Source organism: Eriocheir sinensis, chromosome 51, assembly GCF_024679095.1.
Source record: "Eriocheir sinensis breed Jianghai 21 chromosome 51, ASM2467909v1, whole genome shotgun sequence".
NCBI lineage: Eukaryota > Metazoa > Arthropoda > Malacostraca > Decapoda > Varunidae > Eriocheir > Eriocheir sinensis.
The window spans coordinates 4,775,107-4,802,255 of record NC_066559.1 but is presented as its reverse complement, the minus strand read 5'-3'; the positions used below and the strand labels follow the sequence as shown (position 1 = coordinate 4,802,255).

The window sequence follows — 27,149 nt, the reverse complement described above, 5'->3', positions numbered from 1 at the left end:
ATTGACTGATTGATTAGCGTGCTCACTACCTGATTTACCTGACTGACTGATTAACTAACTGACTAACTAACTAATAGACTTATGCTAAAGAACCCTTGATAAGATATGGCAGAGTATATACAAGAACGGAAACGATGGAAGTACACACACACACACACACACACACACACACACACACACACACACACACACAGCGAAAAGTAATACAACAAATAGAGGAAAGATAGCGAGAGAGGGAAGGAGAGAGAGGGAGAGGAGAGCAAATAGGGTAGCAAAAGAGAGATAGAGAAAGAAAAAGAGGGGAAGGAAAGAGGGTAGCAAGCGAGGGATAAAGAGATGAAGAGAGAGTTGGGGAAGGGGAATCATGTACCAAAGGATTGAAAATGGGAAAGGAAGGGAGTAATCCGCTTATCCTGTCTCCTCTTTCATCAGTTTTATTTTTTTCCTTTCCATCCTCAGTCCTTCGTTCGCTTGTCACTGAATTTCCAGTTAGCATTATCTCTGTCCAGCCAACCAGACGGGTCACTCCTGGGCGCGAGAAAATAAAGGAAAAAGTTTGATAATGAAAGTTCAGGAAAAATAAACAGAAAGTAAAAATGAGAAACGTAAGAAAGGAACCAAAGGAAAATAGTGAAGAAGAGAGATCACGTTAAGAGAGAGAGAGAGAGAGAGAGAGAGAGAGAGAGAGAGAACAGATAAAGGCAGAAAGTTCGCATTAATATTGTCAAATGAAAATAATGAGCCTACTAAGAAAAAAAAGAAAACTCAAATTCTCAGAGGAACGTAAATACCCTCTTGTCAGCAGCCCCATTAATTTGTTCTCGGTAACCTCTCTCTCTCTCTCCATGTGTACCGTACAACTTTTTTCCTAGCTTTCTTTCGTTTCCTTTCTCTCCATCTCCCTTCTCCCCCCTTCACGTTAGCGGTCTCCATCTCCCGTTCTTTCGTTCTCCCCTCCTTCTCCCCCTTTCCATCTCCCGTTCTTTCGTTCTCCCCTCCTTCTCCCCCTTTCCATCTCCCGTTCTTTCGTTCTCCCCTCCTTCTCCCCCTTTCCATCTCCCGTTCATTCGTTTTCCCCTCCTTCTCCCCCTTTCCATCTCCCGTTCTTTCGTTCTCCCCTCCTTCTCCCCCTTTCCATCTCCCGTTCTTTCGTTCTCCCCTCCTTCTCCCCCTTTCTGTTTTTCTCCTATTTTCCCTCTTACGCCCTTCTCTCTTCCCATTTTCCATATTTATATTTTCCTTCGGGTCCCTTTATTTTTTTCCCTTCACCAGCATTATCTCCCTCCTCACTTTCTCTCCCCTTCCCTTCCTTTTCTTCATTTCTCTCCCTTTCTTCCCTCTTCCGACCCACCCCGCACCTCTCCCTCCATCACCCTTCAATGCTTTCTTTCCACTCACTGTTTAGTTCTTCCTCATCAATTCCTTTCTTTTCCTTCCACCTTCTCCACTCCTTTTTCCCTCCTCCTCCTTCTTCTCCATACTACTACCTCCTCCTTCTCTTCCTTTTTTTTTTTCCTTCTCTTACCCCCTACCTCCACTTGCCTTCTACCTCATTAGTTCCTTTCTCCCTCCTCTTTTTTCTTTCCGTCTTCTCTTTTCCTCCTCTTGTTCTTCCTTCTCTACTTCCTCCATTTTTCTCATCCCCTTTGCCACCAACTCTTCTACCTTATCAATTTCTTTCTTTCTTCTTTCTTTTCCCTTTCCCACCTCCTTCTCCTCCTCCTCCTCCTCCTTCTTCCCTTTTTCTTATCTCCCTACCACCACCTTTCTTCTACGTAATCAGTTTCTTTCTCCCTCCATCTCTTCCTTTCCCTCTCCTCTGCTTCCTTATTCCTCATTCTCCACACTTCCCTTACCTCCTCCTCCTCCTCTCCCCTGTCCCCCACACCCTTGTTTCAGCTTCAGTGCTCCGTTTCAGGCCTCAGTAAGCGCGACCCCCAAAGACTGGACGAGAATCGGGGTGTAGAAACTGTTTCCCGCGAATCCAATAAACTGTCCCGGAGAAGCGACTCGCGGGGCTCGAACCCGAACGAATCCCGCTAACGAGTCTCCTTGAACCCCGCGAGACCCCGAGATGCAGATTCGTTTCGTTCCGCCCGCGCGTGTGTTCGTTGTTAAGGGTGTAGTTAGAGCGAATGTGTTTAGGGATTGTGGACTTAGCGAGTTTGGCGGCACTGAAAGACTTGAGGATGAGTGAGTGTAGTGAGTGAGTGGGAAGTGATGTTAAGGAAAGGTAGTGAGTGAGTAAAAGTATAGTGAGGGGAAGTTAGTGAGTGGGTAGGTGAGTGAGTTAAGGGCGAATATGATGGGGCTTTCGAAATAGTAGAAGTCTGTGCACTGAGGGAATGGAGAGGAGGGAAAAGTGAGTGAATGGGAGATACAGATTGATAGATAGATAGATAGAGGGATAGAGATGAATAAATAAGAGTAGCAATAATAAAATTCTCACTTGTCTTGTATGATGAAACAAATTGTGCTGTGGCCGGAAAACAAAACCTAATCTAAAACTACTTATGGACAATCACCCATTCAGCCAACCACCCAGTCATCCACATTCCCACCTACCCAATTATCCACCACATTACTCAGTCACCCAACCTTCCAACCACTTACCCAGTTACCCACCTTATTACTTAACCATCCAACCACGTATCCACCTACCCAGTTACCCACCTCATTAGTCAGTCACCCAACCACCCAACCACCTTTCCTGTCACCCACGCATGCATCCATCAAGAGGGTTAACGAGAAAGGTTAGTGAAAAAGAAACAAAACAAATACAAATCAGACAGGCAGGCAGGCAGGTGGGTGGGCGGTGCGTCAAGCTCACGTTTCCCTCTTGGCGTGACTTTAAAGGACGGGGAAGAAAAGAGAGGAGAAGGGAGTCACGTCGGGCGGAGGGACATGAATGCAGGGCTGGGGTAACCCGACGCCTCGCTGCCTGTCTCTCCTCTCCGCGGTGAATGCCTTCTGTAGTTTTATTTTACGGCAAGGGAGGCAACTCAAGGAAAAAGCACAACCCCCCCCCCCCCCCCCGGCTAAACGCTGCTCCGGCAAAAGAAAAAAAGAACGAGAGGGCAAAAGAGAGGTCGATGATAATGGTGTGGGATATTGTGCTTCCTTTTCATGTGTGTTCTTCCTCCGCTTGTGCTGTTTGATGCTTTGACGCCTTTGTGAGTAGGTTAATGTGGGTTTCTGGATCGTTGTTACTAAAAGACGCTTGTGTAATGGTTCATCTCCTCCTTTTCTTTTTCCTACTTGACTCCTATATTTTCCCTACTTCCTCTCCAGTCCCTCTCTTTCCATCTTGCTACAACGTATTCTTTCTTTTCACTCTTCCTTCCATCTTTTTCCAGCACTCCCCTTCCCCACAGTCCTTCCAGTTTTCTTTCCTCTGTCTCCTTCTCCCACCTGGTCTTATTTATCATTGTTGTTGTTGCAGAACGCGTGACGGTGCGGCTGGATGACTGCGTTCTTCCTGTCGTGCAGATGAATGGTAAGTACAAACTCTTCTTTTTGCTTTGCTTATTAATTGATGCTTTGACGTCTCTCATGATGCGTAATGCTGCTTCGTAACCACAACTACCAAAGGACGTGTGACTGTGTATATGTATTCTTCTTGATCTTGATTCGTGGTGGAAAGGAAGGGCGTGTGCTTTCTTGTGTTCGATGATTGGTGTTAAGCTCTAACGCGCCTCCGAGTAGTAATGCTGGGTCGTGGATAGGTAAAGGGGCTATTACACTGGGCAAATTTTCCGTGGGTCTTCAGTCAAACCACGATATCCGCTGGCGTGGTTCTTATATTTCCGTGGTTTTCTGACGTGTCCACGATCTTCCAAAGCTACGGTTGATTTCACTGAAGGACGACGGTATTACTCACCATCTTCATCAGTAGCAATAACAAGAAACAAATGAGAACCACGCTTGCGGAAATTGTGATTTGACTGAAGATCCACGGAAAATTTGCCCAGAGTAAAAGCCCCTTAACGTGTAAACAGTGTGTAGGTTGTTGTTTGCTTAGCGTTTTGTGGAGGTGAAGAGAGCGTGTTTCCATTACTTAGATGTTTGGTAGGAAGCTTTGACGTGCCTTCGAGTGTTGAGGTTGCGTTGCAGATGGGTAACATGTAAACAGTGTATAGGTTGTTGTTTGCTTAGCGTTTTGTGGAAGTAAAGAGCGCGTTTCTCGTTCTTACCTGTTCCTTCCCACATACCTACCATTCCATTCCCTCCTCCTCCCCTTCCACATTTCCCACCACCTTCTTCCTCTCTCTCCTTTCCTTCCCCCACCTCATTCCTCCTACCAGCTTCCATCCCACGGACAATTCACTGCCTTTTCTATCATATATTTCTTTTAACGCCTCGCCTTCCTTCCTCTCTGACCTTTCCTTCCGCCGCCTCCTGCCCATCACCACCACATCCTTCCCACGCCCCTGCTTCTAACCGACAAACTGCGGTAGCTCAGGTGACGGCAGGTGAGTCTCGTTAACACACGCCCACACCTGTCTGGCTGCATGTCTGCCTGTCCTTCCGTCTGTCTGTTTGTATGTCTGTGTCTGTTGAGTTTTTATTTTACTGTGACTCTCCCTCCTCTTCTAGTTGTTCCCATCCTCCACCATCCCATCTGTCAGTCACTTCCACTTTCTTCATCTGCTACCTAATCCATCTACTCTACCCCTTTATCCATATCCTCCATGACCTTTCCCTTTTCTAACTCTTCGTAACTCCCTCCACCACCTCCCCCTAACCCTCCCTCTTCCCTATACTCACTGCCATCAACTCCCTTTTGTCCCTTTCCTCCTACCTCCTCCTTCTCCTCCTCCTGAATTGTTTTTCCTCTCCACCGCCTCCACTTCGTTAATTAACCACTCCACCCAACCACCACCTCTCCCGTCCATTCCCTTTTAACTTTTCTACTTCCTTCCTCCACTTCGTTCACCCTTTCCATTTTCCTCTCCGTCACCTCTACTTTTTTCCCCCTCCATCCCCTCCTCTCCACTCCCTCCATCACTTTTCCCCTCCATCTCCTCTCCTCCATTCCTTCCCTCCACTCCCTTTCTCTCCCTCCTCCACTTTTCCCCTTCACCTTCTCCCCTCCACTCCCTTCAGCGACTCAACTCTCCTCCACCCCCTGTCAATCTTCTTCACCTCCCTCTTCCACCCCTGTCAACTTCCCCTCCACCACCTCTACCACCTCTATTCTTTTCTCTCCCTCCCCTCACCTCCATTCTCTTCCATCTCTCCCCCCCCCCCTTCCCCTCCCTCGCTGACACGCCTCGCCTCGCTGCTGGGAAAAGGGGGGGGGGGGTAGGGGGAGGGAGGGGAGGGGGACGGAGCATCTGTCATCTGTCCTCCACATCAGGTAAATTATTTTTTTTCACCACCTCCACCTTTTTTTTTTTTTTTTATAATCTTCACTCGGCATTATTATTCTCAGCACTATAGCACCGCCACCAATAGTAACAACAACAACAACAACTAGAACAATAAACAACAACTTATTAAGAGCACACTAACAACAGAAACAACAATAAGTAACACCAACAGTATTACCACCACCACCAATACCAGTACCACCATCATCACCATCACCACCACCTTGGCAACATTGACAACACCAACAACAGCAAGATACAATGGTTAGCTCCTCCTCCTCCTCCTCCTCCTCCTCCTCACCATCATTCTGTTTTCTTCTCTCACCCTCCCGTCACTCGCTTCCCCGCTCTTTTCTTTCCTCCCTTTCGTCCTCCCTCTTTCCATCATCCATCACTCCCTCCCTCCTTTCTTCTCTCCTTTCCAAATGCAACTCTCTCTCTTTCCTTTCCTCTTCTCATCCCATCCATCTTCCATCCACCCTCCTTTCCTCCCTGCCGTTCCAAATCTCTCCCTCCCATCCTCCCGTTATGCCACGCCACACTTACCGATAGTGGTGGTGATGGTGGAGCAGAAGAACATGGCTTTCCAGAAGGTCCAGTCGGGGTCCTCGTCGGGGGAGATTGCCACCGACCAGGAGTTGTACAGCTCGGCGTCGTAAGGCTTGAGCATCGACTTGACCATCTGCAGCACACGAGGGGAGAAAACTGTGATTATGTCCAGGCGAGAGTGTGTACAGTGGGTTGACGTAAGGTATGGTAGTAATTGATGGGAACAGTGTATGGTGCAGATGCTCGTAACGGTTTGGAAGGCTCAATGCTTTAAAATGTCATGGTTTGGTCAGGTGTAAGGGGTGGATACATAGTCCTGGCGAAAGTGTATGATGTGGGTTGATGTACCATACACTTTTCCCATCAGTTACTAATGGGAAAAGTGTATGTTACAGATGGTCATGGGTAAGGACTTGGTGATGTTAGGTTTGTAGCAGCTTGCCTGTGTCGCTCGACTATATAGGCTCTTGCAGACTCTTCGTGTTCTTGTAATGTGCTGTGGGGGCTTAAAGAATGAAAAGTGAGGAGGTTTTAAGAAGGGGGTTGACTAGCTCGGGATGGTAGAAAAGTGAGACCCTGCAGTGAGGTACCAAGCCTTGTTGACAGGTGAGGTGATGGAGAGGCAGGTGAAGGTAGCGATTAATCAACCTGGGGCGTGGCCAGGTGGGGAAAAGATCAGAACACGAAGGGGAAAGTTAATATAGTGATAGATTAGCCGTTTGCTGATGGTAAATTAGTGGATGTGTTAAAAAAAAATCACGCCTAGGAGGTTAAGGTGACGATTAGTTGGGCTTGGAAGGTGTGGGAAAGGGTTAGAAGATCAAGGCACCTCGGGGAAAGGAACGAGTGAAGGGTTGAAGGGAAAGCTGGACGGAAACGAAATGACATGGAAAGGTCAGTGAACTTTTTGATACTAAACAGCTACAAAGAGACAAAAGTGAGGGGGGGCAAGAGACCGAGGGAGGCAGGGATAGAAGAAGGCTGTTAGGGAGAGAAGGAGGGAGGAGGAGAGAAATGAAGGGAGAATGGGGAATGGTAGAAAAGGATTCTCTCTCTCTCTCTCTCTCTCTCTCTCATCATCCTTGGTCAGTCACCCATCCACAAACACATCATTGAGGAAATATACTGTCTACGATAACTACAAGGTTAAGCCCCACACCAACACGCCTTCCACCAATCAGATCAAACCTTTCTTCGCATCCACCAATCATATTTATCCTGAGATGGAAAGAGGGCGTGGCTTTCCTGCAGTCTGGCCATACTGAACGAGAAATGGGGCGGGGCTTATTTGCGAGATTATTGTGAACGGGGTTGAGTCTACTGCATGTTTTGGTGTCAGGAACGGCGGAGCTAACTGACTGGCATAGCGGGAGGGATGGATGGTCGAGGCGGAAAAAAATTGGATGCGTTTGTACCGGTTTTACTTCTCGCCTCACCTCACAAGGGACGAGGCACTCCAGCTTGTGTCCCGGGAAGGCTTTCAGTCCCCCTCACGCCGGCCGTTCCAGCGCGAGGGTCAAGGCCAGCTCAATAGGGGACGGGACCCTCCAAAGTGCCACCATAAAGAACACCTGCCCTACCCCTGCACACCGTTGCCAGATTGTCGCACTCAGAGCATAGTATTTCTGTTTCTGACGCCTATTTATTACCAAGAAACACCAGGATCTAACTCTTTTAATGATAACTATAAATCAGTTTCTTTATTAGAGCCCAGAAGACAGTTTGGGGGTAGGAAATCGGGAAATGTTATCGGCTGAGTACGACAATCTGGCAACGTTACCCCTGCCCTTCCCTCCCCTCGTGGAAGCAAAAGTCGGCACAAGCGGGACACGGAGGAGGTGAATTGTTGCATGGTGGGTCGATTGTCTCCTATGTTGGTCTTTTTCACGGCAGTTGTAACGAAAATAATAAACGAAATATATAAAAAAAAAACATCTCTGGGAATTTATCTCTCTTAATCATTAGTACATGTCCCTCTACAAGCTACTCGTTTTTCTTTGTATTGCTATTTATTTTTCTCTAGCTGTTATATATATTTTCGGGTGCCTCTGTCATGAAGGCTTATCTACTACATGTAATTTTTCACACTACCTGATTTTATATATAGCATTGCATTTTATAATTTCTTCCAGGCGTTATATTTCTTTGAGCGCCTTTGTTATGTTGGCCTTCACGACATCGTATCAATCAAAACAGTAAGGAGGGTAGCGAAAGAACACCCATACGCGAATCTACCTTTAAACTGTATCTGTGAGTTAACGGCACGGCTTTTGACGCGTGAAAGATAAACTGTGGCACTTCGATCGCCTCTGTCACGCTGCCATTCACGTATTGTCACAACCTACATGTTAGCGGATATAACACGGAAACGCCTCCCATTGTATCAGTTTTCACTCACCAGTCAGCAGCACACGCAGGAATAGTAAATTAACAAACACACTTCGATCGCCTTTGTCATGTTGGTCTTCATGCTACACTCCTCCCTAAAACATTAAGAGAGTCGATATCATTAAAACATTCAGCCGTGAGTCCATCTTCTCGTGCCAGCCAGCTACCGACGCACGATGGTTAGTTTAGGAAAGAAGAGTGGAGCGTTGCAGGAGCGTCCATCACTTCCGTCGTGTGGGTCATCATAGTTGTCGTTTTTCGTATCGTTCCTCGTAACCCTTACTACTACTACTACTACTACTACTACTACTCTCTCTCTCTCTCTCTCTCTCTCTCTCTCTCTCTCTCTCTTCTGTCTTTTCTATCTTTTCTCTTTTCTTTCTTTCTTTTTCTTTCTTTTCTTTTTTTTCTCTCCCCCTCCCTCCCTCCCTACACCCATCCACCCCCAAACAACCCCCCCCACACACAACACTCCCCCCCACACAATCCCACCCCTCCTTCCACCCCCCCTCCACCCCCACTCACCGACTCCCAGCTGGAGAAGTTAAGGTCCCTGTTGTAGGTGTGGTGGTGCCAGAGACCGTCCAGCAACTTGTTCCTCTCGTATATGATGTTGGCCTTGTGCTCCTTCTCGTGCGGTCCCTCGATGGCCATGAAGAGCAGCGCCCCGAGAGCTGTGTAGAGCGCCAACACCAGGAACATGAACACGTGGGTGAACCCCTTGTGGGAGAAGCTGTCGAGGAGGGGAGAGAAGGAGGCTGTAGGTAGGTGATGTAGGGGAGGTGGGAGGTGACAAGGGGAAAGAAGGAAGTTGGAGAGAGAGAGAGAGAGAGAGAGAGAGAGAGAGAGAGAGAGAGAGAGAGAGAGAGAGAGAGAGAGAGAGAGAGAGAGAGAGAGAGAGAGAGAGAGAGAGAGAGTGGAGATGGGAGATGACAGGGGGAGAGAATGAGGTTGGTGTTGGTTATCGGTGGGTGGTGTGGTGGTGTAGTGGAGGTGTTGCTGGGAGGTTGTGTGTGATGGTGGATGCTGTAGGTAAGGGGGGCAGATAAGAAGAAGATTATATTGATAGATAGATAGATAGATAGATAGATAGTACTTACCCGGTTAATCTTCTCTGTGGCCTTAGAAAATAGTCAAAATGGCAACCCGAGACGTTTACATAAAGAGATAATGAGATGGTGGGTGTTGTAGTGGGGAGAGGGGGGATAGGTCGATAGAAAGATAGATAGATAGATAGATAGATAGATAAAGAGAGAGGGAAAGTGAAAGTGAGTGAATGTGTGTGTGAGAGTGTGTGTGTTTGTATGTGTGTATGCGAAAAAGAAAATGGGAAAGAGCGAGAAAGAAATGAAGGATGTAACCAAAAAAGAAAACGAAAGCAGAAACAGCAGGAGGGAAGGAGGGAGGGACAGAGGGAAGCAGGAAAAGAAAACACAAAACAGTAACTGCGGAGTGATAAACTACCTTCTTAATTTTTTATAGGAGCATAAATACACGGTCCCTGGAACAGCCGCCGTGAAATATGAGAGAGGGCTGAAGTAGGGAAAAGCTGGAAGCAGGGAAGGGAGGACGAGGAGGTGGAGGAGGAGAAGTGGAGAAAATACTAGTAAGAAATGAATCAAAGAGAAACAGAGATGAAGAAGCAAGCATAAGAGGACAGGATAAACATGGATCACTAGAGACTCAAGGCATCGAGTGAAAAAAAGAAAAACAGGAAAAAAAGACCATGAAAAAAAGGCAGCGAGAAGGAAAAATAGAATGCACGGAAATGAAGAAAGCATGTGCCGGGAGAAAAGAGGACGGGCTACAAAGAGGAGGAGGAGGAGGAGGAAGAAAAAGGAGCATTGGGGATGGAGACAAAGAGGTGATATTTTTCTCCTACCATTCCTTTCCCTTCATGGCGGAGTCCTCTCATGAAAATTAGGTCCTCGGATTTTTTAAAGGCGAGACAAGAGAAAGGAGAAAAAAAAGTAATCCGGAACTGAAGAAGGAGAGGAAGAGAGGCCAGAGACGAAACGTGCGAGTCATCCAGACAGGAATATTGACAGACGGACTTACAGACAGACAGACACAGACATGCAAGAGAGACAGAATGATAGGCAGACACATGGGAAGAAACATGCACAGAGACAGAGTAACAAAGACATAAAAAGAGACAGAGTTGCAGAGAGGGAAAGAATGATAGACAGACACACAGACAGACAGACTTAGAGACAGGTAAAGTAACAGAAAGACACAGAGAGGAAAAGAATGATAGACAGACACACACACATAGCAGACAGCAGAGACAGAGAAACATGATAGACAGACACACAGACAGGTAAAGTAGACAGACACACAAACACACAGATAGACAGAGATGAACAAAATGAGACAGTCACACAGACACAGAAAAATACAGACAGAGTAACAGAAAGACACAATGAGACACACAGACACACACATAGACGGAGACGCAGGATACACCCAAAGTCAGACCCGCTTAAGTGTCGCACCTTGATATCTTTTCGAAGGAGTAGAGCGTGAACTTCTCGCCGAAGCTCATGCCCGCCTTGGCCTGCTCCATCGCGACCTTGGCCGTGCGGGTCGTCTGCGAGGCGACCCACTGGCTGGCCCCCACCGTGGCGTCCTTCATGTGGCCAGACACACTCACCGTCTTGTCCTTCACCTGCACGCACACACGCACGCACAACCAACCATCCAACCAAACAAACACACAGGAGAGAAAGGAGATAAGAAACGTATTAGTGCATATTTCATTTTCATCGTTTCCTTACACCATTTTTCCACATCTCCATCTTTCTGTAGGTTGATCTGTATGTAGCTTTGGGGTGCGTTGTCAGGGAAGGGAAGGGAGGGGAGCATGGAAGAGAGATGACTAGGGACGGATGAAGCAAAGGTATTACTCATTGACAGTACCAGTAACATCATGAGAGAGGGAGAGCCCCATATAGATAGAGAATAAGTGTGTTTGTATAAAAGATAGTACAAGATGGGGGTAGGAAAATGGAACAGTAGTATATATAAATGCATAGGTTAAATATAATGATTGTGTTATATTACTCGCTAAAGTACATCTATAAATAAAACAGGACTAGATAATCACAACAATTAGACACGTGTATCTCTATAATTGCCTCCATGCTTTGTAATAACTGCCGTCACCGTGATGTTGTGGTGGAAACTAGAATGGGAAAACTAATTATCGTAAAAAAAATCTATGTTAAAATATATACATCAAGACGTCTATACGAACACTAGACAGATCCACTATACATTAGACTTTTCCTCCAAGTCACAAGAAACGGGAACAACATGGAAATAAACAACATCTTCGCGCATTTGTATGTAAAGGGAAAAATGAAAACACAGAGACATGCTTGTTTATACAAATACTCGGAACAAACAGTAATCAGGACACTACGATGATTCTTTTCCACAGTAGTTGGGTAGAAAGACAAACAAGTTCATTATGCATATACTCCTCTAACAAGTACTTTCCATTCAAAATAAACAAACAGTGATAAGGAACACATATGATTCTTGTTCATTGTTCATTACGAAGAAAGACAGAAACAAACAAGATCAGAAGACAGAGGCAAAAGTGACATGATTCTCGTCAACAGTAGTACGGAAGAGGACGAAAAGAAAAACACTTCACCATGTGGGAGACTTTTCTACTCGGGAATAACCCAGTCAGACATTAGTTAAGGTTTTCATCTACAACATTACAGGAGTTAGGGTGCACAAACAAGTACATTACAGGAGCCACGTTTCAACCAATCAATGCCCAGTCAAAATAAACAAAAGACGACAACTGCAAGATCAGCAACAAAAATGATTACGTCTAAAGTACGAAAGAAAAGAAAAGAACATAAATAACCGACTTCTGGGCATTCAAGACTCAAGTATAGAAAAACAGACACAGAGGAGCAGGAAAACAAACACACAGACATTGAGACAGATGGACGCGAAGAGGATGTTAGCAAGAAACAACAAACACACACTCAAGTTAATGGCCAGTGAAGTGAACTGTCAGATACTAAACGGCTTAAAAAGAGACAGAAGTGACGGGGGGGAGAATGAGGGAGGCAGGGACGGAGGAAGGATGTTAGTAAGGGAAGGAGAGAGGGAGGGAGGTAGAGAGATTACTGAGGGAGGCAGGGATGGAGTAAGATTGTTAACGAGGGAAGGAGGAAGGGAGAGAAATAGATAGATGGAGGTAATGGTGAGAAATGGGAATGCAGGTGAATAAGAAGGAAGAGAAAAGAGATCAGAGAAGGATGAAACTAAGATGGAGATAGTGAGATGGAGATAAATGGGTTTGTAGGGAGATCGCTAGGAAGGGAAAGGAGATACGAGAAAGGTAGATATGGAGATAGAAAGAAGGAAATAATAAAGAAATAAGGACGTAGGGAATTGCAAGGAAGGGAAAGAAGATAAAGTAAAAATGGAGTTAGATAAAAGATGAGAGATGAAGCAAGGATGGAGAGCAAACACTGGGAAAGATGGAAATAATTCTAGTAAGGGAAACGAGGAGGAAGGAAGACAGCCGGAGAGGAAGGGAAGGAAGGAGGAAGAGAGGGAGGTAATAAGAAGAGGGAAAACACACACACACACACACACACACACACACACACACACACACACACACACAGGGGAAAGTAAAAGTGGTGAGTCGTGTTTGAAGGGAAGAAAAAAATGTGGTAACAAAATTTTCCTCTCTTTCCACGAACTGAAGAATTAAACCACATTTTGTCTTTCCATTTAGCTGGGGTGGGTGGGAGCTGAGAGGGGTGAAAAAATGCAAAGAGAGGGAAAAATGGAAGACGTGTGAAGTGAAAGAAAATGCAGAGAAGGGAAATGAAAGACGTGAAGTGAAAGAAAATGCAGAGAAGGGAAATGAAAAGTTTGTGAAGTGAAAGAAAATGCAAAGAGGAGAAGGGAAAATGGAAAAGATGTTGAATGCAAAAAAATAAAAAGAAAGGTATATAAAGGACAGAGAACAAAAGAAAAGGAAGAGGTATGAGATGCAAGAAAAGGTCAAGAGTTTAGATAAAGAAGAGTTGTAAAATGAAAAAAAAGAAAAGGGGTAAAAATAGACGGAGGTGAAAAAAAGGATTAGATGCAAGAAAAAGCAGAGTTAAAAAATGGAAGCTGTGTAAAATGAAGAAAAATAAAAAGGGGGGTGGACTGAAAAAGGCAGAGGAGAAAAAAAGGAAGATGTCTGAAACGAAAGAAAAGGGAAATACTTAAAAAAGGAAGAGGTGTAAAAGGCAACAACAACAACAACAGCAGCAGAAAAATGGTAAAAAAGGGAACAAGAAGGAAAAAGAAGAGGTGTGAAGTGAAGGAAAGGGCAAAGAGTTAAGAAAAGATAGAGGTGTAACATGCAAAAAAAGAAAGAAATGAAAAGGGGTGAAAACAGGCATAAAGAAGAAAGAAAGAAAAGGAGTGAAATGGAGAAAAAGGACAGAGTTAAGAAAAGGAAGAGGAGCAAAATGAAGAAAAAAGGTCTAACTCGAAAATCATCAATATCCTTAAAGTCCAACATGGGCTGTGGCGGAGAATGTCATTTAAACTTTCAGGGATTAAGCGAGGACCAAACATTATCCAGGAAATACTTTTGGAACCTTTTACGTTAACAAGGCTCGCTACGTATTCTCCCCAGCAAGCAAAATGACATTAGCTTCGTTCATTTATTTAACAGTGCATTTAACCGTTTGAGTTTGTTTATTTCGTTGACCTGTGCAAAGTTTAACGAAGCGTCTATTAGGTTGGGAATGAGGGAGGGAGGGAAGGGGCGAGTGAGTGAATGAGTGAGTGAGTGAATGAATGAGTGAGGGAGGGAAGGAGAAGGGAGAAATGGGAGGCAGTGAGGGGAAAGAAAAAGGGAGTGACCAAGGGAGGCAGAGAAGAGAGTGAAGGTGGAAAGGAGATGCGAGAAAGAAGGGGAGAGTATAGGGATGCAAAGTGTAAAGAATGGATAGAGAAAGGGAGAGGGACTAAGGCGGGAATGTGAGGAAGTGAAAGAAAGAGGAAGGTAGTGAGGGGAAGCGAGGTGAGGATGGGGAAGAAAAGGAAACAGAGGAAGATTTGGATTTTTGAATAGGCAAAAGAAGACAGGAAGCAAAAATGTCATAGTCGTGGGAGGAGAAACAGAGGAATATTGGGTTTTTGAATAGATGGAGGAGAAACAGAGGAATATTGGGTTTTCGAATAGATAAAAGAAGACAAGAAGCGAAAATGTCATAGTCGTGGGAAGAGAAACAGAGGAATATTGGGTTTTTGAATAGGTAAAAGAAGACAGGAATCGAAAATGTCATAGTCGTTGGAGGAGAAACAGAGGAATATTGGGTTTTTGAATAGATAAAAGAAGACAAGAAGCGAAAATGTCATAGTCGTGGGAAGAGAAACAGAGGAATATTGGGTTGTTGAATAGATAAAAGAAGACAGGAAGCGAAAATGTCATAGTCGTAGGAGGAGAAACAGAGGAATATTGGGTTGTTGAATAGATAAAAGAAGACAGGAATCGAAAATGCCATAGTCGTTGGAGGAGAAACAGAGGAATATTGGGTTGTTGAATAGATAAAAGAAGACAGGAAGCGAAAATGTTATAGTCGTGGGAGGAAAAAGGAATTAGTGGGAGACAGAGAGAAAAGTAAAAACGAAGTAAAACAATTATACAGACAGACAGACACACATCAGCACACACCAATGATGAAAATAAAACAGAGTGAACACAAGAGTAAGGGACAACATACACAATACAAATAATTATCCTCCCATGCTCTCGGGTCTTTTAATACTCTACCACTGAACGCCGAGGACTGTTGAGTGTCATTAACTACATTAACGATCCGTGGCTATGTTAGTGTTGTTTGTGCACACACACACACGCACGCACACACTCCAGGCCTCGTCACCTGTCCGCTTAAACACATGTTCTTCTCGCCATGGTTTTCTCCTTTACATCTGTGTTGTATTTTACGTAGTTTGGTTGATCTTCAGTGAGACGTTTTTTAGAAGAATACATTTTTATTTCTATGAATTTTTCTCACTTCAGCATTACTGATTTCCTCTTGTGAACTAAACTATAATCCGACTCAGCTATAAAGCCAGTTTGGGCGGGGCCCGCTCGGGGAGTTCCCTGGCCATAGTGTTTCCAAATCTTATTTAATGTTTAGAGAGTATCTGATACACAATTTCAAATAGCACGTAGATGACTTATGAGGGAGAGAGTGATGTATTGAGTGATGCAAGAGCGCTGTGAAGAGGTTCAGGCCCCACCCAAACTGACGGTATTTGTGTTGGACCGTGAGTAGATCTGTTTGAGTTCATTTGATAAGTTAGCTCGTTTCAGTTCTGCTTCATTCAGTGTCCGCTGGGTGACACGGAAAACCTTTTTATTGCAGATACAACTCACACCTTTTTTTTGTTCTTAGTCGAGTCTGATTGATCTTCGTTGCGTAAAAAGGAGGAGGAGCTCATCCGCCAAGTTACCGTGTACAAACCACAAACTTTTCTCTGGCATTACACGACTTCGTAAACGGATTAAGAATCTTGCAGAGCTTAGAGGATGACCCTCTTGTGCTTATGCGTAAAGGGCGTGGCCGTGATGTGTGTGCGTGCGTGCGTGAGTGTGTTTCCTTTGTGTGCTACGCTAAGGGTGACAGAACTGAGGAGAGCAAAGATAACCCTTTTGGTGGTGGCCTCCACGTCCCCGATCAGACGCTGGCTGGTCTCCTTGGTCGAGTCCACCATCTGGTCGGCCGCCGCGGGTGTGGGGGCGGAAGAAGAGGCAATGAGGTGAACTGACGAGGAAGTGCAGGAGGAGGAAGGGATGGAAGGGAAGGGCGAAGGGAAACAAGAAGAAACTGAAGAAAAATAAATAAATATAAGAGTAAGAGGAAGAGATGGTAAACACAAACAAAAGGAAAGAGGCGAAGAGGGAGACAGTATCTACAAAGAGAACGGGAGCATAAGAAATAAGAGAATGAAATAAAAAAAATATACAAAGAGATCCAGGAGGAAATCGGAGAAGACTGAAAAAGTAAAAGGTGAAGAAAATTAAAGAAAAATATGAACCCATCAGAATGATGGGGAGAAAAAATAGGAGACTACCTTGACTATACTCATCAACAGTTGATGGAATGTAAAATAAGGCTGAAAATATGAAACACAATCAGGTCAGTACCATTGACTCCTTAACACTGTCGGAACCCATTAAACGATTACATTGTTAGACTCCGTTGACAGCGTGAAGAAACCTGAAAACGTGGAAACCTGTGACCCTGGAACAGCTGCCAGAATTACTACAGAGGCATAAGCGTCCAGTGTTGTAAAAGCATTAGTATTTATTGACACTAGAAGACTGGACGACAAGCTAACAAGATAAGAATATACTTAACAGTATAGGGACTACTAGAGCAGACGCCAACTGTACCCAAGAGAAAAAAAACATTGAGTGCAGAAACCACTGATAACAGACACTGACAGAACCAAATAATGGGAGCACAAAGACAAGTCAAGAACAATGAACAGACGCTAACACAGACTGTGCTGGACGCAGGTCGTATCAGACACACCTTAAGTAAAATAGTAAAATAGTGACACTATTGAGAACCTGAATCACAGACTGACACACTACAAGGATACAGGAACAGAAAAAAAGCTCAGAAAACAACGTTAGTAAGGAAACAGGGACAGATTATCGTGATCCTGAAACCCACACTGACACCAACGCAAGAACACAGGGCGACGGAGCACGGCGGTGGCTGAGGAGGGTCACCCACCCCTTGCCAGTCCTGTAGAAAGAGTTAGTCAAGTCTTTTAGCAAGACCGTATTAGGGAGAAAAGGAGTATCAGAAGAAATGTCTAGTATAAATAATGATACGGGAGACAAAGCGAATATGGAATAACGAATAGAACACTTTCCTCTGGAAAATGATAATGGAGAAGATTACAAAGTAAATGCCAAGAGAAAGTTTACATTATTTACCATCTTTTTCGTCAAGTGCATATTAAAATAAGTTTAAAAACAACCGAAAATAAGTAAAAATAAAACGCTTATACGAAATACCCACACGTGGACACACTCAGAAGCAGCAGCACTCGGCGAAAGGAATAAAATCTGCAACCAAAATATAAGAGGCGTGGAAAAGAAATACATGCAGACATCTATAGCGTAGAGGCGTACACATGCGTGCACGTAAGCTGACGGTGACACACATGGTGACGCTGTGTGCACGGGATGACAGGCACTCACAGGGCGTCATCCTCTGTGATTAATAAGCCACCCCCTCCTCCTCCTTTTCCCCCTCCTCCTCCTCCTCCTTCTTCTTTTACTGCCCTTCCTCATCTTCCCCACCAGGCCTGCGCAGCTCATGTGCAGGTGGTCACAATATGTCGAATATGCAACATATCAGTCTTGTCTACAAGATCAACAGTACACACAGTGAGGTGCTTCCCTCACATCGAAGCATTCAGCACCATGTGCGTCAGGGTCAGGCACGCTGACAGACCTGCACCCAGCACCTAGGAGCAACACAGTACCTGTACTGCACGGCAACACCACCTTGGCGACACGAATGCAAGACAACAACTGAACAAAGTACTACTAATGACACAATTCGGTGACAGCAGTGCACCGGAACTATACCGCCCGTGAGCAACTCATCAACGGCAGTTGTGCAACACAACACATCAAAAATACCCGCACATCACATAGCATGTGGGACAGAATCCCAGCAACATCTGTGTAGCACAGTATTCCTGACTACCACTTTAGGAACACAGTACCCGGAGAGTACAACACGTCAGCAACGCCTCTTGATCACATCACCGATCCAACACAGTTGTTGATTACTGCACCTCACAAACATTTATACAACCCTGCAGCTAGACGAAACACTTGAGTAACACTTGTGCAACATCTTAACATGTAATACAACACAACATCCGTGCAGCACACCCCCAGAACACCTATACAACTTTGGGAACACTTGCAACACCAACACCTCAACTCTATACCTTCACAACACCAGCACACCTAGAAAACACCAACCTAACACCTACACAACACCTAGCACACCACCGCCCCGCCAGCACCACACTCACACAAACACGGCAACACCCGTACAGTTTGTCCGCAGATAAACAATCCACGCGTTACCTTTAAACACTCTGCGCAAATCGTGAATTCGCTATCGGCACATCCACAGCCACCGTCCTGCCGTTTCAAGACCCGCTGGAAATATTTATAATGGATGAGTAATCTGTTAGTAGGTCTGTTAACCTGTTTATTGATTTTTGAAATTGTCGCTATCAATTTATGTCTTTGTTTATTTGTTAGTCTGCTTATCCAGCTATGTCTCTTTATTCTGTCAGGTCAAAACTCTATGAAAGCAGATTTATTCATGAATGAGGCAAAAAGTTCACTTATTTATTTATCAGTTCCATTAATCATCTATTTTTCTATCTGTTTCTTTCGACAGATACAAAAATAGACCGATACTTACCATACAAAATTTAGGCCAAAGGTTTATACAAAAATGAACACTCGCAAGCTGCTGAAGAGATTCATGTTAATAGCGTGGAAGCCAATCAAAAATGTCTTATCTGTCTTCCTATCTATTTGTCCACAAGTAGATAGAAAGAGGCACATTAGCAGCGGCAGGTGTTACTGCACACCGCCTGCTCGCGTGTCCAGCATGAGGGAAAGGCTGAGCAGGTGTTTGTTACAGATGCTCCTTGCGTGTGCACGACTTCCGGTAGGTGTCACACTCATGATGTGCGCGTGCCGTGCTGTCCAATCAGTCAGTCAGTGTTTTGTATACCTGGAATGTTTCATCTGTGTATGTGTGTGTACGTTAGGCGCTTGTTAATATTCACGCATTAGCTCCTTGCCATGGTAGTAACCTGCAAGATCCATACAGACAGATCAGTCAGACCGCACGGCAACGTCGGCTCACTGATACCATCCAAGCCAGGTTTGCCATCGCTTGCTTGCATAGTTACAAAATAGAGCTGACGCTACCGTGAGGTAGGTGGTGTCCTCCCCAGCCGCGCGTGGGGTCATGAGTGGTGACCTCATTATCCTCCTCTCAGCCTGCCGTGGCTGAACTGTCCGCGTGGATCTCGGAATCATGACACATTTGTTCGTAGCGTTATTAGCACAACGACAAAGGAACTGTTATTTCCTATACGCAAATGATGAATGTGACACCTTTGTCGTCAAAAGCGTCAAGCCCCGCACCGATAACGAACTGCCAATCGGCGCAGCCTCTTACGGAAAACGCGTGGATGTGGACGTTATTTGCGTGACACCAACACTGTATTACAACACAACACAACACACGAATACACAACACTCAGGAACGCTCCCCCTCGCTCACTTCAGAGAACCGTTTGCATCGATAAGTTGAGAAATTATTACACTTTGTATTGCTGTGTGTAAAGGTGATTATACCGTGTATTGTTACACTGGGGTGAGTCTCTATATCCAGAAAATCGCATTTATGTATAATATGAAGTAAAATCAAACACAGTAAGTATTTCAGTCAGTATTTATTTGTTGAAGTGCTGCACTAAGAGTGACTGCTTTTCTATCTGTCTGTCCATCTGCCTGTCTGTCTGTCCGTGTCTGTCAGTCAGTCAGTCAGTCAGTAAGTTAGGCCGCTGCCACACTGGGAGCGAGAATGCTAGAGCGGGCGAGAGCGAGAACGGCAAGGCGAGTTTCTGTGGCCACACGAAAAACGAGGCGAGGCGAGGGTTGTCATGGCAACGCGACCCGCGGTGAAGTGTCGCCTGTACTTATAGTCGACGGACCGACCATCAGCTGATGTTCTTTACATCATGGCTTACTTTTACTAGAGAATAGTATGATGAAGTGCCAAGTGTTCTCAAGATTCAAGAAAGCGTGGGACATGTCAGTGCTTTATACCAAAGCTGTATGCATACCACACATGATGAACGAAGAAGAGGGTGTCAAGTCAATAACTGACGTGACAGAAAAGACTGACAACTTCCAGATAATACATGGGGTTAACAAAGCTACTCAAGTATTGTCAAATATTTGAGATAACTGGAGCATACTTTTGTTCTGAAGGAGCAGTGTAGCCGATAGTATTCCCATTTGAAACTGGCCGCTGGGGTGTCGGCCGATGCGGGTCAGCACCGCCCCGCAGCTCTGCCACACTCTCTCAAAACGTCTCGCTTCCTCTCATATGTCAGCTGTTTACTACCTTTAAATGAATTTAATTAAATGATTGGATAATCCATTAAGGTATTATAGTGTTAAGATTGTTTTGTTTTTAGGATAATAACAAAGATTTTGTAAAAATACCACGACACTTGACAACGTTGTATTCCAACGATGTCAAGTTTCGTGGCCGTCTCAAATGGGAATACTAGCAACACTATACAGTGTACACACCCCTCACGCCCGCCGCTGTCACGCACACGAGGGATGAGGTGAAATGTTTCAATAAATAGTTTCGTGCTTCACTTATTTGGCGTTTTATGAAAAAATCTGTATACACCATAGTGTTCAGGAGGCTTATCTTTATAAGATGGAATAGTTTATTTTAGTATTGCAAATGGTAGTTATATGTAAAATGTGTTATTAACATTACGGAGTGATGCTTAAACTTCAACTCGTCACTGTTTATTTAGTTTTTGTTTTATTGAGTTTTCCCAAATATATTCGAGTTCTGCAAATACTGCTACGTCTAACTGTGTTAACTAAAATGCCCAAACTAGTGTATGATGTAAGTTATGGCAAAAAAAATATAGAAGCATGTCTGTGATGTCACTCCTTCTGACCGAGCGATCTCACGCAAAAGTTAGCCGTCAACTCTAGTTGCTTTCTCGCCTGTCACCTCGCTTTCTCGCCATTACCTGCTCGCGTCCAGTGCGGCCACCTCCATTGCTTTCAATGTGTTAAAGGTCCTCGTTCTCGCTTTCGCTCGCTTTCTCGCTCCTAGTGTGGCCGCTGCCTTAATCACTGTCAGTCAGTCAGTCAGTCAGTCAGTCTGACAGTCAGTCAGTCAGTCAGTCAGTCTGACAGTCAGTCAGTCAGTCAGTCAGTCTGATAGTCAATCAGTCAGTCAGCCAGTTATCAGTCAGTCAGTTTGTCTGCCTGTCTGACTGTCTCTCTTTCCGTTTGTCTGTCGCTCTCTGTGTTTGAAATTGTCGTTTCTTCATGAAATAGGAACTCCGAAATTCATCGAGCGAGGGGCACACACACACACACACACACACACACACACACACACACACACACACACACACACACACACACACACACACACACACACACACACACACACACACACACACACACACACACACACACACACACACACACACACACGCACTCCAGTATTAGCAGACGACGTAGGACAAACCGAGCCATCACCTTATGCCTCATCAACTCCACGTCCGCCTCTATCTGGGAGTCAAACAGGGCGGCCCGCTTAGCTACCAGCCCGGTGGGGATGGGCAGCGGTTCGGGGGGTGGCGGGGACTCCTGTTTGGGTGGCGGGGTGGCCGGGGGGGGCCAGGTAGGGGGCAACACGTCCTGGCGGTGGCGGAGGAGGCAGCGTTGGTGGTGGCGGTGGTGGAGGTGGTGGTGAAGAGAAGGAAGGAAGAATATGATGTACTGACGCTGCGGTGTAGTCTCTCGGCTGTAGATTTGGTTATATTATCTGTAGTTTACTTTTTTCTCCAGGTATGTTTTGTTTGAAGGTTGGGGGTGGGCGCTGTTCGTGTGTGTGTGTGTGTGTGTGTGTGTGTGTGTGTAAACATATACGTGTGCTGTGGTGTGGGGGATTATTGAATATTTCCTTCTATTTTTTTTAGTGTGTGTTCCTCTTGTTTGATTGCCGTTGGTTTTGTTTTGTTTTGTTTTGTTTTTATTGTTGGTGACGCGATGGTAGCGGTGCACATCCGTAACGTGGATTATCTGATATTCAAGCAAAACCTGTTATAAGTCAGACACATCAAATTTGCAACAAATCACTCTCGTCTACAACATCAACAGTACACAGAGTGAAGTGTTTACATCACATCGGACCCATACCGCCCCAGAGCAACACACCGACAGCTGTGCAGCACAACACATCAACAATACCCGCGCATCACGTAACATGTTGAACAGAACCCCATCGACATGTGTGTAACAGCATTGCTGAAGACCACTTAAGACACACAGTACCCGAAGAGCACAATACTTCAGCAACACCTCTCGAACACAACATCTATGCAGCACGGCTGTAGAATACTGCACCTCACAAATACTCGTAGAACCCTGCACCTCTGACGAAACAAATGTGAAGCGCAACACCTGTCTAACACTTGTACAACACATCATCTTAGTAAACATTGTCAATAAGAACTTGTACTACGACACAACACCCGTGCAGCACACCTCTAGAACAACTTATGGAACACATGCAACACCAACAGCTCAGCACTACACCTACACAACATCTACACACACATCACGCCACCTGCACCACCAACACAACACCTAGATAACACCAACACAACACCAACACTAATAGGCCCCAAGACAGCAACACACACACACACACACACACACACACACACACAGACCCTCCCCCCCCCCCCTCCACCACACACACACACACACACACAGACACTAAGGAATTAAGAAGACGAAGTAGAAGAAGGACAGACCGAGCCATCACCTTACACCTCGTCTCCTCCTCGTCCCCCTGTATCTGGAAGTCAAACACGGCGGCCCGCTGAGCCACCAACCCGCCTCGGATGGGCAGCGGGGGCAGGGGCGGGGAGGCCTGTCTTAGGGGCGGGGAGGGCGGGGCGGGCCAGGGAGGGGGCGACGCTCCCTGGAGGTTGTGGTGGTGATGGGGGAAAAAGGAACAAAGAATAGAATGTACTGACGTTGCTGTGTCGTCTCTCTCGGCGGTAGATTGTTTTTTTTTTTTCGTAGTTTAGTTGTTTTTCCTCTCCAGGCTTGTTTCGTTTGGGATGGGGGCTGTTCGTGTGTGTGTGTGTGTGTGTGTGTTTGTTGTCGTATAGTAGACTAGAGTACAGTTTTTCATGTTTTTTTTCTGTTCGTTTTGGGCTATTGTAGTGTCTATGTGTGTGTTTTTCTGTTTTGTTTGGTCGGGTGTCTTGTTGTTGTTGTTGGTGGTGTTGGTGGTGTTGGTTGTTGTTGTTGTTGTTGTTGTTGTTGGTGGTGGTGGTGGCGGTGGTGGTGGTGTGTTGTTTTTGTTTTCGTTGTTGTTGTTGTTGTTGTTGTTGTTGTTGTTGTTGTTGTTGTTGTTGTTGTTGTTGTTGTTGTTGTTGTTGTTGTTGCTCCTGGTGCTTTTCTTGCTGTCGATGCTGCTGCTCCTGTTGTTGCTACTGATCCAATACTCCTTTTATGAATGCGTGTAAGTATGTCTATATGTATGAAATATGTATGTATGTATGCATGCATGTATGTATGTATGAATGTGTGTATGTATGTATGCATATATGTGTGTATGTATGTATGTATGTATATATGTACGTACGTACGTATATATGCATGTATGTAAAAGTGTGTAGTTGATGCAGTGAAATAGCTTTTATGTATGACAGCAACAAATTGGAAAAACCGCGCAATTCATTTTCATATTTTTTTTTCTTATGCTGAAGTGTATGCATATCCTTAGCAGGAACTAATGGCGTGAAAAATATGGCACAAAAAAATTCTACATAAAGTTTTCCATTCTCTCTTTATTTCTTTCTTACTCTCTACCATCGCCATCACTGCTGCTTGTGTATATCCTGGAGGAAGTGGTGAGGGAAGCAACAACGAGGTGAAGGGGAGACTGGGACGAGGCTGTTGTTGATGTTTTTGGTGTTGTTGTTGGTGGCTGTGGTGGAGTTGGTGGGGCGAGGAGAGGGCGGGTCTTGTGTGAGCACGTCAAGGGGAGAGACTGTTAGGAGGGGTAGGCGATGGGTTTACTGTGGCTGAGAGGTGGTGGGGAGGACGATTCTGGATATTATAAGCATTTTTACGGTCTTATGTTGTGATTTTGATGGGTTTTAGTATACTTATTGATAACATTGCCGATTATTATTATTATTATTATTATTATTATTATTATTATTATTATTATTATTATTATTATTATTATCCTTGAGATGAAAGCGAGATTATCTTTTTAGCAACACGAGAAAGGGACGCGAAGACCAGAAAATTGCAGACGAAGAAAGAAATCGTTACCTTGTGCTTCACGGGTTAATTTTTTGATACAGTAATTGATGTAGTATTAGTTTTAGTGTTATTATTAGTGGTACTGGTCGTGGTAGTGGCGTGTGAGATATCTCGTTGGTTGTGGTAATGGTGGTGGTGGTACTCGAAGCGTGAACTCCCGGATCAGTCAACCACGAAACGAGGAGGAGGAGTAGGGCGAAGAGAAGGAGGAAGAGAGGAAGGAGGAGGAGGAGGAGATAGGTAGTAAATCAGGTAATGGAGTACTGAGGCTCCTGAGGAAGTGGAAGTAGCGGTAATAGTGTGTGTGTGTGTGTGTGTGTGTGTGTGTGTGTGTGTAGGCGAGTCCCGGTGGGTGGGAGGCGTATGGAAATGTTACGTTAATAAATTCGATTATCAGACTACTTTATCTAGCATCGCTCGGTAATATTTGAAGGGGCGTCTATTTTTAATTGTAATTGATTCGCACATGACTAAATGACGTATCTGTACATCTATATTTCAACATTAAACATAGAATGGAAAATGTGCGATTATATTTATATTAGCTTGCTTTTTGTGTTTTATATTTTCTGACTTTTTTTTTTTTTTTTTACAACAGAGTCAGTTCAAGGGAAAAAAAGGAAACAAATGTGAAAAAAGCCCGCCACTCACTGCTCCCAAAAAGAGTTAGAGGAGTGGCCGAAAGATAGGTCAACTTCGGGAGGAGAAAACTATGCGCTTTCAAGAGGAAATTATTTTGGGACTTTATGAATTTAGTTAGTTTTTTTCACCTGTTTTCTGTTAATTGTATAAAGGAAATGTTTCAGCTGATTTCCTTTTCGTCTACGTTATATCGCTGCCAAGTGTTTGATCTTATTTAAGGCAGTTCACTTTTTATGATACCGAATCTCTTCTGAACTATGCTCTTTATAATGGAATATGATCGGTAACTTCATGAATTTCACCGAACTTCCTTTTATACATATTTTCTTGTATAATCATAAAGGGAAAGTTTTACCAGACTTCCTTTTCACTGCGCCGTATCACTCCTAAAACTTCTCTTCCATGCCCCATAAAATCGGTACGCATGCAATCTGTGGTATGAGGTATGGAGGTGAGGCGCGGTGACCGGGGACGAGCGTGCAATATACATACAGGAGGGTTTTATGAGCGCCGTAAAGGGTCGCATCTCCATATATATATTCTGTACCCCGTGGCCCCAGTACCTCAGTGTCTCGGCGGGAGCAGAAGGAGGACGACGTGCTTCCGGCGATACGGAGGAGAGGAATGAAAGGACGTGATAGTAGAGAGAGAGAGAGAGAGAGAGAGAGAGAGAGAGAGAGAGAGAGAGAGAGAGAGAGAGAGAGAGAGAGAGAGAGAGAGAGAGAGAGAGAGAGAGAGAGAGAGAGAGAGAGAGAAGGGGGGAAATGTTTAGAAAGGAGGACACAGGGAGGGAGAGCCTGAGGGTCGCCGCTTCACCACCATCACTACCATCATCATCATTATCATCATCATCATCATCATCATCACAACCACCACCAGCTCCACTTGTTTTCTGTTATTTTTTCTACTGTACTTATTGCTGCTACTATTCTTATTAATATTACTACTGATATTGCTTACTTTACTACTACTACTACTACTACTACTACTACTACTACTAATGCTACCACTACTACTACTACTACTACTACTACTACTACTTCTACTACTACTTCTACTACTACTACTTATAAAGAAAAGTTAATGATGAGACAATTTTTAGTTTAGTTAACTTAATCGTTTAAACCCTTCTTAAGTATCCATTGCTATTTTAACTTACATATATTTAATTTTCTGTTATTGTAGAAAGATACTGATGTTGACCGATGTACAGTAATTACGATGGCAGGCAGGCAGATACAAACAAGCAGATAGACAGGCAGACGGACGGATAGATAGGCAGATAACATGAGCGAAAGCGTGCACTGGAAGGCTTTAAAACAGGCAAAATGAAGAAATGATGGCGTTTGAAGCATGCAATATTAAAAAGGTTAACTTACAAATAAAAATGGATTCTGGAATGGATGTAAAAAAAAAAAAAAAGAGAACATGAAATTAATTAGTGTTTTCAGTTTTTGTTTTATTTTGAGACGAAAACTGATTCATGTAAAAATAAAAAAAAGGGAAAACTGATTAAATGTCAGTTTCAAACACACACACACACACACACACACACACACACACACACACACACACACACACACACACACACACACACACACACACACACACACACACACACACACACACACATCAAGACAACATTTCTTTTTATGAATCTTTCCTGGCAACCTTTTTGATCTCTCAGGTCAGGCAAAGACGGAGAGAGAGAGAGAGAGAGAGAGAGAGAGAGAGAGAGAGAGAGAGAGAGAGAGAGAGAGAGAGAGAGAGAGAGAGAGAGAGAGAGAGCATAAAAAAGACGTTAAGCAGGGAAAAAATGTTCTTGAAGCTTCCGGGATGAAAGACAAAGAAAAAGACAAAGAAAAAGAGTGATCAAAGCCTCGTCCCACATCCATAAAAGTGCCTAATTGGGGTGAGGGAGAGAGGGAGGGGGTGAGGAAGGGAGGTAGATGAAGAGGGGGAGG

At 44.6% G+C, this 27,149-nt stretch overlaps 1 protein-coding gene across 12 annotated transcripts in view; it reads right to left on the bottom strand.

Annotated features, from left to right (window-relative positions):
- LOC126982575 (TWiK family of potassium channels protein 18-like) overlaps nucleotides 1-27,149 on the bottom strand; it is a 151,370-nt gene that overhangs the window by 20,210 nt on the left and 104,011 nt on the right. For 5 of the 12 annotated variants that reach the window (XM_050834733.1, XM_050834734.1, XM_050834731.1 and 2 more), the window contains 6 exons: nucleotides 21,730-21,891; nucleotides 18,484-18,558; nucleotides 16,008-16,073; nucleotides 10,805-10,977; nucleotides 8,835-9,042; nucleotides 5,919-6,054 (listed from right to left, as the gene is read on the bottom strand). In XM_050834733.1, coding sequence (XP_050690690.1) covers nucleotides 5,919-6,054; nucleotides 8,835-9,042; nucleotides 10,805-10,977; nucleotides 16,008-16,073; nucleotides 18,484-18,558; nucleotides 21,730-21,891 — 820 coding nt within the window. Of the gene's footprint in view, nucleotides 1-5,918; nucleotides 6,055-8,834; nucleotides 9,043-10,804; nucleotides 10,978-16,007; nucleotides 16,074-18,483; nucleotides 18,559-21,729; nucleotides 21,892-23,023; nucleotides 23,183-26,564; nucleotides 26,580-27,149 lie in introns of all 12 variants that reach the window. The other 7 variants (XM_050834737.1, XM_050834736.1, XM_050834739.1 and 4 more) reach the window with 7 other exon arrangements.